The sequence below is a fragment of the Monopterus albus genome, unplaced genomic scaffold, assembly GCF_001952655.1.
Source record: "Monopterus albus unplaced genomic scaffold, M_albus_1.0 scaffold245.1, whole genome shotgun sequence".
Lineage (NCBI taxonomy): Eukaryota > Metazoa > Chordata > Actinopteri > Synbranchiformes > Synbranchidae > Monopterus > Monopterus albus.
The window spans coordinates 371,838-387,804 of NW_018128125.1; the positions used below are offsets into that span (position 1 = coordinate 371,838).

The following is a 15,967-nucleotide window of genomic DNA, read 5'->3' on the forward strand; positions in this document are numbered from 1 at the left end:
CTGAACCATCTAAATACACCTCTCCAGATCTTCTCCCCAAATGGTATTTTGACATCTATTTCACCGCCACTGTACAAAGACTGTGGGTCCTGGAGTTTATTCTGACTTTTATGGAAATCCTGAGATTGGAAGGTTTTGAACCACACGCCCAAAAAATGGGCAGCAGTGTCAGCGCCGTTGGTAAATCTGTGTGTGTGTGTGTGTGTGTGTGTACATGTTTGAGCAAAAGGTTAACAGTGCTTTGAATAATGCTGTCAGATCTCAAATGTCAGGAAAGCATCACCGTTTGAATGAGGCTCTGGTCCTCGTGAGAAATACCATGCCTGAAACTTCTGTAGCAGAAAGGTACCTTGTGATATCAGCACATATTAATGACCCTGACTTCCTGTTTTAACTGTGATGATTGATGTGATTGTTTCTAAACTTGCTTGTGGTGAAAATGTAAACTTGCATTCAGTCTGGTGCAGATTGTTCAGATTTCTCACAGAGCATAATTACATCGGTCTGTTGATGCATCTATTGTCTCTACATCCAATTTGTGTTACGATAACTTCATCTGCTGGTGGTGTTAAAACAATGTAAACCTAGTTCTGAAGTTCCGCCATCTGGTGGCATGAAATAAAATCACTTTAAATCAAAAAGTATGTCTGTCTTTGGGGAAATAAAATGTTTGGTTTAGGGAAAATCAGTATAGTCTCTGAGGTTAAATAAGTGCTTCATGACGTTTATTATGAAATGGATCATCCGGGTTTATTGGGTGGTGTTGACCGATTAAACATGCTGCTGAAGATTAGATGGGTACTAAATTAAAAATAGAAGATGTAAAGGAGTGGCGGTCTGAACAAGACACATTCACATTACACAAGTCAGCACGGTATCATATTACAACCCCAGCTCAGAAAAAGTTGGGATGGTATATAAAATCAAAATTAAAACTGAAAACAGTGATTTGTAATTCATCTGTGTCCTCCATTACATTGAAAACAATAGAGCAGCACAGTAGTTGATGTGATACCTCATCCATTTTATTCTTTGCTCAAAATAAACACTCACTTCATTTCTGATGCCTGCATCACATTCCAAAATGAGTTGGGATGGTTGCATTTCAGGGCTAGTAATGAGGTTAGGCATCTGAGATGGACCATCACACAGTGGAAATGTGCACTGTGGTCAGACCAATCAGTATTTCAGGTCTTTTTTGGAAGGAATGGACGCCGTGTGCTCTGGACCAAAGACAAAAAGGATCATCCAGACTGTTACCAGCAACAAGTCCAAAAGCCAGGGTCTGTCATGGTCTGGGTTTGTGTCAGTGCCCTTGGCAAAGGTGACTAACACTTCTTTGATGGCTCCATTAATGCTGAACAATACATACAGCAGAGCAACATATGCTGCCTTCAAGACAATATCTTTTCCAGGGACGCCCATGCATATTTCAACAAGACAATGCAAAACCTCATACTGCCACATTACCAAGGCCTGGCTGTGAAGGAAAAGGCTGTGAGTGATGGACTGGCCTACCTGCAGTCCCGACCTGTCCCCAGTAGAGATTGTGTGGTACATTTTGAAACAGAATTGTGTCAACGAAGACCCAGGACTGTTGCACCTTAAGACTTGTTTGCAGGAAGAATGGGACAAAATGACACCTGACACACTGAATCTCTTGGTGTCCTCAGTACCTAAATGTCTTTTAAGTGTTGTGAAAAGGAATGGAAACATCACACCGTGGTAAATACTTTACTGTCCCAACTTATTTTGGAATATGGTGCAGCATCAGGGTTGAAGTGAGTGTTTATTTTGAGCAAAGAATAAAATGGATGAGGTATCACATCAAATAATGTGCTGCTGTATTGTTTTCAATGTAATATAGGGGACAGATGATTTACAAATCACTATTTTCAGTTTCAATTTTGATTTTACAAACCATCCAAACTTTTTCTGATTTGGGGTTGTATCTAGCTAGCTATCTATATGGTTTGAGTCAGTAATGGAAGGTTGGGATTGACAATGCAGTATGTCCTTGGTCACCTCTAGTCTGAGTTCTAAATAAGAATTAATTACCAGAAAACAAATTTCATGATCCTTTACCTAGCTTTGATATTAAATTTGGGCACATCTAAAATATAAGAAATGTGTGGAATCCTCATCCCCCACCCCAAAGGAATAAAGAAAACAGGAAATGTTTTAACTAGGGATGTAGGGATGTAGGGATGTCCCAATCCAGTTTTTTTTTTTTTTGGCCCCAATACCAAGCCACTGCCTTCAGTATTAAGTATCTGCTGAGACCGATTCCAATCCGATACTTATTATAACCTATTAATTATAGGGAATTATAGACTATACTTGCATGTATATGTACAGTATATCCAACCCATGGTCAAAGCAAATAAAATACACACACTTTAAAAAGAACTGCAATGTTCAGTAGGGTTGATGTAACATGATAGATCATGCATTTTAGCTGTTTTGGCTTGACATATTTCTCTATTTTGGTGGAGTTCTGGTTGGAACGAGTGGGCGTTCATTGTTTTGGTGGGTACTGTGTATTTTATGCGCGTAGCTCTGAAAAAATAGACTTGAAACTAAAAATAGGTTTAAGGTTGTGTGAGTGATATGCCAGCCTACATGTGGGCACTGTAGACAGCTGGACTGATTAATATAGCAGCTTATCTGTTGCATGACGCACATCTTAAAAACATGACTGAGCCCGCTCAAATATAGGACTGTAGTTCTAAGTAAGGAGTGGAATTGGATTGGCTTTATTCTGGCCGATACACGATTCGGTGAAATATCCCCAGATCAGTACTGATATGTAGTATCAGTGGGGACATCTCTAGTCTTAAATGTTGTCTGGTACTCATACCTGACCTGATTCTTGTTTCAGTGTTCTGTTAACCTTCCTCCTTGTCTTACATCTCCCATTTCTGTGTGTGTCTGTCTGTCAATCTGTTTCTGTGCAGTCCACCTGAAGCGTCACTTTATGTTTAGGAACCATCTTTGTTTGGTGTTTGAGTTGTTGAGCTACAACCTGTATGATCTCCTGAGGAACACCAACTTCAGAGGAGTCTCCCTCAACCTCACCAGGAAATTTGCACAGCAGCTTTGTACAGGTGGGTGGATGGAAACACTGTTATGTCACGTGTAATTTCTAGCTTGTTATGGAGTTCTGGCCTGAAATAGTCAAAAAAGAATGACTGCTGTTTTAGTACATTATCAAATCAGGAAGGATAAACGTTGCAGGTCAAATGCAATTCAGTAAGACAATGGACAACATTTAATAATTAGGAAAAGGCATATCAGGATGATGGTGGAAACTGTTAACCCATTACGTATTTCAGCATACTTTAGGGTAAAAACATCCTTCAACCATTAAACAGGTGTAGTGGATCTGTCTCAAGTTAATCTAGTCAATAACACAATTACCTTGAAGCACCAGGTCTCTTTATGGCAGACTGACCAGAATGTAATGTAATTTTTATGAGTAATTATGTATTCATTATGTAGCAATCAAATTATTAATCAAATTAATAATTTGAGCCTGAAGGAGGAGTTCTTGTCAAAACTAGGACTTCGTTCGCATTTAGTCTAAATACACAGTAAATAAAATGGCTGCTGATGAAGTTCAAATATTCAAGTAATGATATACAGAGCAAAGAATGAAAATGGTTGAATGAATACTGAACAGTTTTAATTGATTTGACTTGATAAGTTTACCATAATAATCTTAATTATGGTGAGGTGAAATTATAAATTGACTTTTTTTAAAATTATTAACTACATTGTGGAAAATTGGATGATAGAATTCTGTATGAGCATTGAGCATGTATTAAGCAACACAAGCCTGATTTCAGAAGAAAGGTTATATTTTGTCTGTCTGGAGTGAGTTGGATCTGGAGAGGATGGAGCGGCACTCTAGGGGTCAGTTTCGGCTCATTCGTCATTGCCAACTGGTGATGCAGGGCCCGTTGATGAGAGTTCTGTGATTTGTTCAGCAACTTAGTGGAGGTCTGCTGTGCAGGCAACAGGTGATGGCTGGGTCTCGGGAGGCTGATTCAGCGGAGTGCAAATGGAGAGATGTGGAATCAAATCAGAAATTGGACACAAAATTACTTAAAACTAAGTTAATTACAAAATTTGAACGAAAAGTAAAAAACTGTAAATTTGATCTCATGGTTTGACTTGTGAGGAAGAAAAGTTAAAAGGAAATTTAAATAAAAGAAAGTTAAAGTTGAAAAAACAGTCTCCTGTGTAAAATAATGAAATGAGGAAAGTGGATGAGAGGACAGTGCCCTAAGTTTGACAGACAAAGAGAAGGTGCAAAAAAAATTCTTTTAGATAACATGAGAATTTAAGTTCTGTCTTCTGAACTGTGTGCTTCTGCTCGAACAAAAGATTGTCAGACAAATCCCAAGGAAACTGTATGATTTAAAGTATGATAGTTAGAAATGATTAAAGTATTCAATCTAGTAAAGTTACCCAAAAAAAAAAGAAAATGAGGAATATTTGGTTACATTCAAAGGTTGCGCATCAACACATCTAGGTGAATGAAATTGAAATTGAAATATGTTTAAATGAATGAGATCAAAATATAGCTAACTTAAGTCTAATCTAACTAATTCTTAAGTGTAGTGAATTTGGACTACAATTTATGAATGATCAATATTAATACCTTGTAATAATTATTTAAATATAAGAGGGCACCAAGCTTTTTTTTTTTGTGAGCAGTGCAGTAAACAACAAACAATAAAAATTAATTAGGTCTTGATCTGAAAGCAGTGGGTCCTTAGGACATTGACCTATTTACTGAGATAAAAGATACAAAGAAGATGGCATGAGAAAAAAAGTTATCTAGTCTAAATAGATTTATTTACATATGCACAAGAGGGAAAGGGGAATTGGGATTATAAAATGAATGAGATAGTACATGGTGAACACAGGGATGATTAAAATAGATGAGCGATGGTGAAAAATGAGCTAAAATTGTTTAAAATCTTGATTTTCATTCTAAATTCATGTGGCTGGCCAGAGAAGCAGTCTTTGTTCAGAAGCCAGACTAGAGGTCTGTGGTGGTCCAAAGTTCCAGAACACTGTTTGGGGCTGTGAGCTCAGAAGGTGGCTCATTCTGCAGCTGTGGTTTTCAGCTGCTGGTTGAGCCAAAGCTCAATCTTACAGGTGGTGGTTGACAAAAATCACATCTAATTTGATCTGATCACCATAGGATCATTCTGGTTGCAAACAGTTTGGCTGAAATAAAACTTAGTGTACAGAAGACTGTTTACAAATGTTCAAAGTCTACAGACTTTGTTGAAAGAATGTTGAAATCTTGGCACGCATAAGACTAAGCATAAGATTATGACAAAAATTAATTTAGCACAAATACACAAAAAACAAGGATGAGAGTAACAGACAAACAAACATTTTGGAATCTGACTTCTTTCTGGACAAAGGGAGGTTGGGTTTACGAGTTTATTCGCCAGTTTGAGTGCTTTGTCTGATTGGCTGGCCAAGGGAAGGTCTGGCATTAGCTGATTGGATCGGATCTATTGTCATGGAGATGGATTCCTGATCGGTGGGTGAACTGGATTTCAGCTGTTTCAGCAATAAATGTCAAGCAATGCCAGGGCAATGTTTTCACCTGGTTCCCTTATTGCTGTCCCATTTTCTCCCCCCTTTCTCTTTCATCTAACGCAGCTCTACTGAAGTCAGTCAGTGTTTGTGTTCAATTTTGTTTCCTCCTTTCATCCTTCTTTCCCCCTTCCTCCTTTCTTTAATCCTCCCTTTTTTCCTTTCTTCTTTCCATCTTTCTTCCCTTTAATCATTCATCCTTCCCTTGCTTCCTTTAATCATTCTTTCCTTCTTTTGTCCTATCCTGATTTCTTTTCATGCTTTTTGCGTCTTTTCCCCTTCTTTCATTGCCTACTTAATATTTTGAATCCCCGGCCCCTTTCTTACATTTGTAGTTATTCACATTCTTTGCCCCTTTGTAGCTAGTTAATACAACATTGCCATTTAACAGCCATTTTCACCTTGAGCAGCAGCTATGAGTAAGTTATTTCAGCAGCCAAGCAATACGGTTTGGCACAAGCTTTTTTCAGCAGGCAGCAATCCCAATGCAATTTCTTCAGAAACTGCATTATCTAGTCATTATTATTATTGAAAATCCAGGAAAAAATCTGACTGAAATGTCACTAACTAAATCTAGACAAAAATGTGTTTTTGTTGACAAAAATAAGCACAATCAAATGACTGCATTTTGACTAAAACTAATATACATTTTTATCAAGACAAAGACAACAACTTTGTCAAAATCGGGTGCTAAAATGAACATTGACATCAAATTTAACCAGTGTAGAAGGTGGTCCAGATGAGAAAAACAAGAGTCATGTCTTTTTTTATCCACAGCATTACTATTCCTAGCAACACCAGAACTGTCAATCATCCACTGCGATCTGAAACCAGAGAACATCCTGCTGTGTAATCCCAAGAGATCTGCCATCAAGATAGTCGACTTTGGATCCTCCTGCCAGCTTGGACAGAGGGTGAGCAGAATGCTCAAACATTTCAACAAGAACACACATAAACCTGTCAAAGTACATTTTTTGTTTACTTCATATAAAATACATTAAAATAGCTTCTTGCACAATGTTTGCTGAGAGATTCTCCCTCCCCAGTGACCCTCACTGAAACTCGAAACTACATGATTGAGTGATGAATAAATATATCATAGGCTACACATGCCAATTAACACTGAAACTATTATTGGTGCAATTTGTTTTAACCCAATCTTTACCAAGATACCAGATACCAAGATGTATGATCAGATTGTTGTTATCCTGCTTCTGTCAAATTTTGGCCATATTACTTTTCTTCAATCTCTATCTGCTTCTAGATGCTTTGGACTAGAAACTTCATTCGATCTTTAAAACATACATCTTCTTTGTTAGATTTATGTAATGACTTTTCTTTTTGTTAACTTTTATACTTTTCATTTTATTCAACTTTATGTCATCTTTCAGCTTCTCCAGTTGTCACAGAATCTTCAGAGCCTGAAGTGTAGGCTCTGTCCTTCAACTTGTTTCCTTCTTTTTTTCTGTCAACATTTAACTTTCATAAACAATTTATACTTTTTGACTGAGATGGCCAAAACCACAGAGTGCTATTTATGTCTCTCACTCAGTGCTATTGTAAGAAGCAACCAGAAGTTCCCCTCCCACTCACAGATGACAGTTGGTTGTAACTCATGATAAATCTTCACATATGGGGTATCGGCATGTTTACTGAAGCCGTCCAGTGCCCGTAGTGCAGAGCTTTGTTGATGAAGACTGGCTGGACAGTTGCTTTGGGATGAGATAGTTAATGATACACCTGCTGTTTGCTGATTTGGCCTCTACACTCTCCCTCTGTGTTTACTGACATGAAGTCAGTCAGTATGTGTTCACTGAGGCTCTTTAATCCATGATATGCCCCCACCTGTCACTACTGCAGTATCCCTGTCAGTACTAGCCTATTCTCACTACCAGTATTTCTGACAGTACTACTTTCTAATACCACTAATGCTGCTAACATTAACAATAGATAGATTAACCTTCTCGGTAGAACGCCTTTATTTCTCCTTCCTTTCATCCTTCTTTCCTTTCTGCTCATCCTTATTTCCTTCCATACTTCCTGCCTTCCTTCCTTTCATCATTATTTCCTTTATTTCTCCAATTCCTTATTCTTCCTTTGTTTCTTTTCTTTTCTTTCCTCTGCCCTCCACCTCTTCTCACACTTTTCCTTTCTTTCATTCTTCTTTATTTCATTCTTTTCTTTTATATTCCTTTCTCCTTTCTTTTCTTCCACCCTTCCCTGCTGCTTTGATTCCTTTCTTTCAACTTTCCTTTCATTGCTGTTTTCCTTACTTTCCTCATTCCTTGTTTTCTTTCCTTTAACTTTTCTTAGTTTTTCTGCTTTTGACTTCTTTCCTTTTGTAATTGTGCCAACTTTCTTTATTGGTTCCACTCTTATATCTTTAAATGCACTAACATTTCAACATTCAGCAATTTCTTAGCGATCAGCATCTTTTTGGCAGTATATTAGTTCTCCCAACATAACTACTTTAGAAATGACCTTTTTTAGTTTCTTTTTATTTTAAATGTTATCAAACATTCTGAATTTACACCTTTTTTAGCCTTTGTTATCTCCTATGTGAAATAGGTCAGTTCAGCTCTGGGAAAACATATTTAATCATTTAAACTTGTGTATGAGGGGTTGATTTCCTTAACGGTGGGAGAACATGACTCCTCACAGTGGGACAGCAAGCAGCACTGACAGAAGTCACTTGTCTTTTGAATTCATCTTAATTCAACTTTAGATGGACTGGGGTAACATGAGACAACAGTTCCTATACAGCATAGCTGAGTAAGTTGGGCAGGAATAGATATAAAGAAAATCTTCACTGAAAGTAATTAAACTCTTCTTTAGAGCGGCAACAATTAGCTAATAAATTAATTGATCAACAGAAAAATGAATCAGCTGTTTTGGTAAATTAATCATATTGGCATCTTTTTAAGGAAAAATGTTAAAATGCCAATTATTTCCTAATTCCACCTTCTCAAACATGAGGATTTTCTTATATCTTTGGGTTTTAAACTGTTGGTCAGACAGAACAAGATATCTGAAGATGTAACCTTTCACTGTGGGACATTATAACAGGCCTTTTCACTATTTGACTATATTTTATGGACAAAACAATTGATTAATAGAGAAAATACAAACATAAACAACAGTAACATCAAAACACATGACAGTCATAATCTCTGTAAATAAAAAGAATGTACAGGTTCCCCAAGTGTATTGTATGTTTTTAAAAATTGAGAAAACAATTGTCAGATAGTGTTTACAAAAATTATCAGTAGTTGTATGCTTACTTTTCTTCTTGAATCTTTTCACTTATTTATCATCCTCATCTCAGATCTATCAGTACATCCAGAGCAGGTTTTACCGCTCTCCCGAGGTTCTGTTGGGAATGCCGTATGACCTGGCTATTGACATGTGGTCTCTGGGATGCATCCTGGTGGAAATGCACACAGGAGAGCCACTCTTCAGTGGCTCCAATGAGGTAAAAACAACACTACCATAAATATATCAGTAGGGTAGTCCTATTCAGTAATATTGACAATAGCAATTGATTCAATGCTTGTATTCAGACTGTAGTTTGCTGTCTAGCACAGTGATTCCCAAACTATGGTACTCGTACCACCGGTGGTACGTCAGGCTCCACCTGGTGGTTACGTTACGTTAGCTTGACTCAATTCATTCCTTCAGATGGGGGTATGTGTGTAGGGTGCTGCACTGTCCATATTACTGAAATGGAGCAGAAGGTATTGGCATAGAGGTAGAAAATGTCACTTATTTTAGGAAAACAACAGGGACAATCAATGAGAGGAAGAGAGAGAGAGAGAGAGAGATGCACATAGCAATTTTGAGTGATTTGTGTTCATGCTCTCATTAATAAATGCATTTTTTGATTTAAAAAGTAAACATATATTGTTGTTAATGGTCCTTTCTAAGGCTACTACATGAATGAAATAGAGAATAAAACATTTCTGAAGAAGTTTTAGGTGTGGAAAAACCAATGCTGCTGCCTCCCCTGGTGCTACCTGGCTGCAAGCTATTTATGCAGAGGTGTTGGTCAGACTTGCAAAACATAGCAGAACAATGTTTGTCCATATGTGGTGAAATAAGACCCAATAACAACATGTTGAAATGACATGGAGAATGATCTGTGATTTGGATGAATCAGGACATGATGCAGTAGTTATACATCAAAGTCCTAGAGCAGAGGAAATGACAGCGAAAAACAAGGACAGACAGAGATAGACAGATGGAGGAATGAAAATGTGTCTGTGTGACAGACACAAGGAAAGAAAACAGAGCAATTGATTTTTCTCCAAATATAGAAGCCATCAACCTGAGATTCTTTCACCCTTTGAACCAGAAGGACCTGCAGAATATGGGAATATATCAGTTGTACATGTGTGACAAAAACATTACCCTGTCAGAACAGCATGAAATGACATGAGAGGAGGAATCTCTGTAAGAGGTAAACAAGTGGCTTAATACTAAAGCACATCAAATTAATAAACAATAAAAGACATTAAAATGATTTTTGAGCATTTATATGTCCAGGACTCATGTGTAAGAGGGAATGATTGTTGTAAGTGACATAATGGCAATGTAACTGACAGTCAAAGTGGAGGAGCATGAACAGAAAATATTCAAAAACACAGCATCACATTTAATTAGCTGTCATTCAACAACGACACATCAAATCAAAAAGCAGTTTTAGATCAAAGTAGGGCAGATTCTGTATGCAGACCCATCATCGTCTCAGATGAGACTGATGACCATTGTGTCGTCTGTGAACTTCAGGAGTTTAACAGTGGGGTTCCCTGAGGTCCAGCCATTGGTGTAGAGGGAGAAGAGCAGCAGGGAGAGCACACATCCCTGGGGTGGCGTCTGTGCTGGTTGTGCGGGTGCTGGATGTGGTGTGGGGCAGACAGGCAGCACAGCAGTAAAACTAATTTATCAATTTTATTTTTTGAAAAAAGGTCACTTGCGCCAGGCCTGAGTAGCAGCAGCAGCAGCTGTAGTAGTCAGGGATGGACTTCCATAGGAGAGGTGGTTCTGTCTTGGAACTAAAAGCGGTACTTATGAAATTTGGTTTTGTCCATGATCTGAAAAGTTTGGGAACCTCTGGTCTAGCAGAATAAGCAAAACAATATGTTTTCTTTGTTAACATTCCTTCCCTCTTGCCTCTGCTTATTCCCCAGAGGACACAGGTTCAGGCAAGGCATGGTTAAATAGTGAGAGGATTTGTACATGTGTATAAACACACATGGAGATTGTGTGTGTGTCCTGCAGGGCTTTCTAATCTGTATTTTATATGTGATTGCAGTAACTTGTGTGTGGTATGTTGCCACCTTAATCCATAATAATAGTCCACAACACTAATTATGAGTGTGTGTATGTGTGTGCAGGTTGATCAGATGAATAAGATTGTGGAGGTTCTGGGGGTCCCACCCAGTCACATGCTAGATGCAGCTCCTAAAGCCAGAAAGTATTTTGACAAGCTTTCAGATGGTCTGTGGACAGTGAAGAAGAACAAGGACATCAAGAAGGTATTTTATTTTAATACAATTTACATTTTTCATTAAAAGGTCAGCTTTCACTTTTAGTCCTCTAACTCATGGGGAGACATGAAATATCCAGTATGATTTTTCTAGATCTTGCAGTAAAACATATGTATAAAAAATATACAGCCTTAATTTGTGTTAGAAAGAGTCAGTGGCTGCTTGCAAACAATGGAAATTACTGGGAACTCCAGCTGAAGCGCTTGCTCTACTGATATCTAAGATAACTACTATTTCAAGTAGGGATTCACCATCACTGAGATCAGTGATGAGTCAGATACTATCCTTTTCTGCTTGACTCATACTCATAAAATGCACCAATACCGCCTAATAGTGGTGGAAGTAGTAGTCAGATTGTTTACTTGAGTAAAAGTAGAAATGACACAGAGCAGAAATATTCTGTTACAAGTAGAAGTCCTGCATTCAAAATGTGCAAAAGTATTAGAATCAAAATATATTTAAAGCACCAAAAGTAATAGTATTCACTATGCAGAATTGAGAATCTTCCACTAGGGATTAATGAAGTCTTATGATTAGACTGCATTTTGTTTTCTTAATCTAATTGTGAAAAGTCACTAAAGTTACCAGATAAATGTAGTGCAGTAAAAAGTACAATATTTGCTTCTAAAATGTAGTAAACTCAAAGTATGAAGTAGCAGAAAATTAAAATATTCAAAATTGTATTTAAGTAGCTTGACCAAATGTACTTTGTTACTTTCCACTTCTGCCACTTAATGGCAACATTACATCAGCCTCACACAGGTTGAGGAGGTTGTTAGGTGGAGGTTGAGGAGGTTGTTAGGTGGAGGATGAGGATATTCAGCGGTTTGGAGATAAGTGAGATAAGTGACAAAGACAAAGTTAAAGCCTAATGCAGCTATTCTCTGTGCCCGTCAAGGGTGATAGGAAGGGAGTGGCACTCACAGACACACACAACAGAGCAGAGATGAGGTTGTATACTTGTGATGACAGTGTTCAATATGTGCAGCAAAATCCACCACTAATGGAGATAATGCAGTCGATTTGCCACACACCGTGGTCAATGCTTTACTGTCCCAACTTTTTTTGGAATGTGTTGCAGGCATCAGGATTGAAGTGTTTGTTGTGAACAAACAATCAAATTGATGAGGTATCACATCAAATAGTGTGCTGTCATTTCTTATCAATGTAATACAGGACACAGATTATTTACTAATCAGTATTTTCAGTTTTAAATTTGATTGTACATAACGTACCAACTTTTCGTGATTTGCGGTTGTAATTTAACGCCTGTTGTACAAGCAGAACAAACTTGCAGAAATCGGCAGACATCTTCACTCTGCTCACAGTCAGCTCATCTGGTCCCCTGTTCACCTACTAAACTGCTGCAGTCAGGTGAGATGCTGATTGCAAAAAAAAAAAAGGGTCAAGCCAGCTACTGTTTCACTTTTGTTGCACTTTGCATACAATTATGTTACAGGTACTTGGAGCAGCCAAACTGGATGTTTAAAGACTCTGGCTGAGGATTTATTAAACGAAGTGACTCTATAGATTTCTGTATTATGGAACAACATGGTTATTACCATATATAGAAAATCAATTTGTTACTGACTTACTGAATTCAAATAGAGAGCTGTTCACCCATAGAATTCACCCATAAGTTTAATTTTACTACTAGAAAAATGGCAACAGTATTTCCTACTGCTCTCCTCTGATTGTTGCACAACAGTATGCAGTTTTCCCTGTGTACACCTATTGCGTCTTTAAAAGCTGGATAAAATATGAGACAACAAAACAGTCTGCTTGGTTGTCAAAGAAAGAACTACCCCACCCCACCATACATATCAGCTATATTCGCACTACTACTCATACTAGATTTCTTACTCAGTGTGGAAAAAAGTGGCATTAGTACATCCAGTACATACAATGGGGCAAATAAGTATTTGATACACTGCCGATTTTTCAGTTTTTCCCACTTACAGAGAATGAACAGATCTGTAATTTTCATCGTAGGTACACCTCAACTGTGAGAGACAGAATTTACAAACAATTCCAGAAAATCACATTGTTAGATTTTTAAATAATTTATTTCCATTTTATTTCATGAAATAAGTATTTGATACAATAGGAAAATAGAACTTAATATTTGGTAACGAAACCTTTGTTTACAATTACAAAGGTCTGATGTTTCCTGTAGTTCTTGACCAGGTTTGCACACACTGCAGCAGGGATTTTGGCCCACTCCTCCATACAGGTCTTCTCCAGATCTTTCAGGTTTTGGGGCTGTCGCTGGGCAACACAGAGTTTCAGCTCCCTCCATAGATTTTCTATTGGGTTCAGGTCTGGAGACTGGCTAGGCCACTCCAGGACCTTGAAATGCTTCTTACAAAGCCACTCCTTAGTTCCCCTGGCTGTGTGTTTGGGGTCATTGTCATGTTGGAAGACCCAGCCACGACCCATCTTCAATGCTCTTACTGAGAGAAGGAGGTTGTTGTCCAAAATCTCGCGATACATGGTACCATCCATCCTCTCCTCAATACAGTGCAGTCGTCCTGTCCCCTTTGCAGAAAAGCACCCCCAAAGCATGATGTTTCCACCCCCATGCTTCACAGTTGCGATGGTGTTCTTGGGATTGTACTCTTCCTTCTTCTTCCTCCAAACACGGCGAGTGGAGTTTATACCAAAAAGTTCTATTTTGGTCTCATCTGACCACATGACCTTCTCCCATGCCTCCTCTGGATCATCCAGATGATCTTTGGCAAACTTTAGGCGGGTCCTGGACATGTGCTGGATTGAGCAGAGGGACTTTGCGTGCTGCAGGATTTTAAGGCATGACGGTGTAGTGTGTTACTAATGGTAACCATTGAGACTGTGGTCCCAGCTTTCTTCGGGTCATTGACCAGGTCCTCCCGTGTAGTTCTAGGCTGATTCCTCACCTGTCTCAGGATCATTGATACTCCACGAGGCGAGATCATGCATGGAGCCCCAGTCCGAGGGAGATTTGACAGTCATCTTGAGTTTCTTCCATTTTCTCATAATCACGCCAACAGTTGTTGCCTTCTCACCAAGCTGTTTGCCTGGTGTCCTGTAGCCCATTCCAGCCTTGTGCAGGTCTACAATTTTGTCCCTAGTGTCCTTAGACAGCTCTTTGGTCTTGCCCATAGTGGAGAAGTTGGAGTCTGAATTTTGTCCCTAGTGTCCTTAGACAGCTCTTTGGGCTACAACCAAGATGGTGGATTATTAGTACGTGAGTTGTTGTGAATTATAATTCACTTCCATTATATTTGTTGTGGTCAATGTTTCTGTGTCCAGTACTTTAAAACCTCAGCAACATGTTAAAAACAACAACAAAGAAAAACCTATATGTAGTTTTAAGAACTAATATGTGTATGTGACAGAGCAGTAAGCTAGTCCCTTAGTGTGAGTTAAAGTGTTAGTGTGAGTCCTGAAATCATATTTTTGGTATCAAAATATTTGGATGTGTGTTTTTCAGGAGTATAAACCCCCAGCCACACGCCGTCTTCATGAGATTTTGGGTGTAGAGACTGGGGGCCCAGGGGGTAGGAGAGCAGGGGAGCCAGGACACGCCCCCTGCGACTACCTGAAATTTAAAGGTAAACCAACACATTGTATTGATTTGCAAAGCTAGTCACTGTATTGATTGATCAAAAATTGATATTTACCAGAGATAGAAATCAGTACAAATACAGCCAATATGGCAGTGTTAAACTAAAAAAATGTTAAAAATTAAAAATGAAACTTAAAAGTCTCCTGAGTATCTGGATATACAGTACCTCATGGACATTACAAACATTGAGAAGTGAACTCAGCGTCAGTAGTATGCATTACAGAAAATTTATCAGCCTCCATGTGTACCATTTGTAGTGGATACAAAAAGAAAATGTAAAAACTGTAAAATTCCCTTCAACCATTCCCTTCAGTTATTCATTTAAAATATTGTAAATCCACTAGGAAACGTTGTGGAGGACCAACGTGTACTGTAATGACTCACATGGTGAACTCATTATAAACTACATTTTTGTGAGCTCAATGGTCTTGTAAAAGAAAAAAGATGGACTGTTTGGAGAAGTATTGTCCAAAAAGTATTAAGTATTGTTCCACTGTGAGTTGCAGAATGAGTAGCTCTACAAGATGGTGTTTACACAGAAGTATACATCTTCTTAAGAAGCAGAATATTTCAAAGTTTTAAAGAAGTTCAAGATATGTGTTGAAAAGTACCAGATTAAGTCTAAGCTAAAATTGGTCAAACACATTATTATTTTGCATCTTTGCAAGCAATGTTCACATAACATACAGTAACTTGGAAGTTGCAATAAATAGTACCAGATGCTTGAGGTGAGGCAGAACTGCAAAAAACTGAACAAAACAAAAAGAACAAGAAATCAAAATTCATAGGGGTATAGGTTCATACCCCTGGACTCAGCCACCAGCAGTGTGGCATCTACAAATATTATCATCATCATCATAGTCACATTTGTTTTCTTCCAGACTTGATCCTGCGCATGCTGGACTATGACCCTAAAAGTCGTATCACGCCATTTTACGCCCTGCAGCACAATTTTTTCAAGAAGACAACAGATGAAGGAACCAACACCAGTTCATCTACATCCACCTCTCCTGCCATGGACCACTCCCATTCAACCTCCACTACTAGCTCTGTTTCTAGCTCTGGTAATGTACACACATCTGCTTCCACACATTCTGGGCTCCATTTTCCTGCCACCACAATTCCTGTGAAGCTTCAAACACAGTGGTTGTACTGTTTTCTTTGGGTGCATTTTTATTCATTAATTAATTAA

General features: G+C 38.3%; 1 protein-coding gene across 4 annotated transcripts in view; it reads left to right on the plus strand.

Moving 5' to 3' along the window:
* Positions 1-15,967, plus strand: part of dyrk1b (dual-specificity tyrosine-(Y)-phosphorylation regulated kinase 1B) — a 166,787-nt gene that overhangs the window by 138,653 nt on the left and 12,167 nt on the right. For all 4 annotated transcript variants that reach the window (XM_020620670.1, XM_020620668.1, XM_020620669.1 and 1 more), the window contains 6 exons: positions 2,958-3,107; positions 6,400-6,536; positions 8,948-9,094; positions 11,016-11,156; positions 14,641-14,761; positions 15,657-15,839. In XM_020620670.1, the coding sequence (XP_020476326.1) occupies positions 2,958-3,107; positions 6,400-6,536; positions 8,948-9,094; positions 11,016-11,156; positions 14,641-14,761; positions 15,657-15,839 (879 nt within the window). The remainder of the gene's footprint in view (positions 1-2,957; positions 3,108-6,399; positions 6,537-8,947; positions 9,095-11,015; positions 11,157-14,640; positions 14,762-15,656; positions 15,840-15,967) is intronic.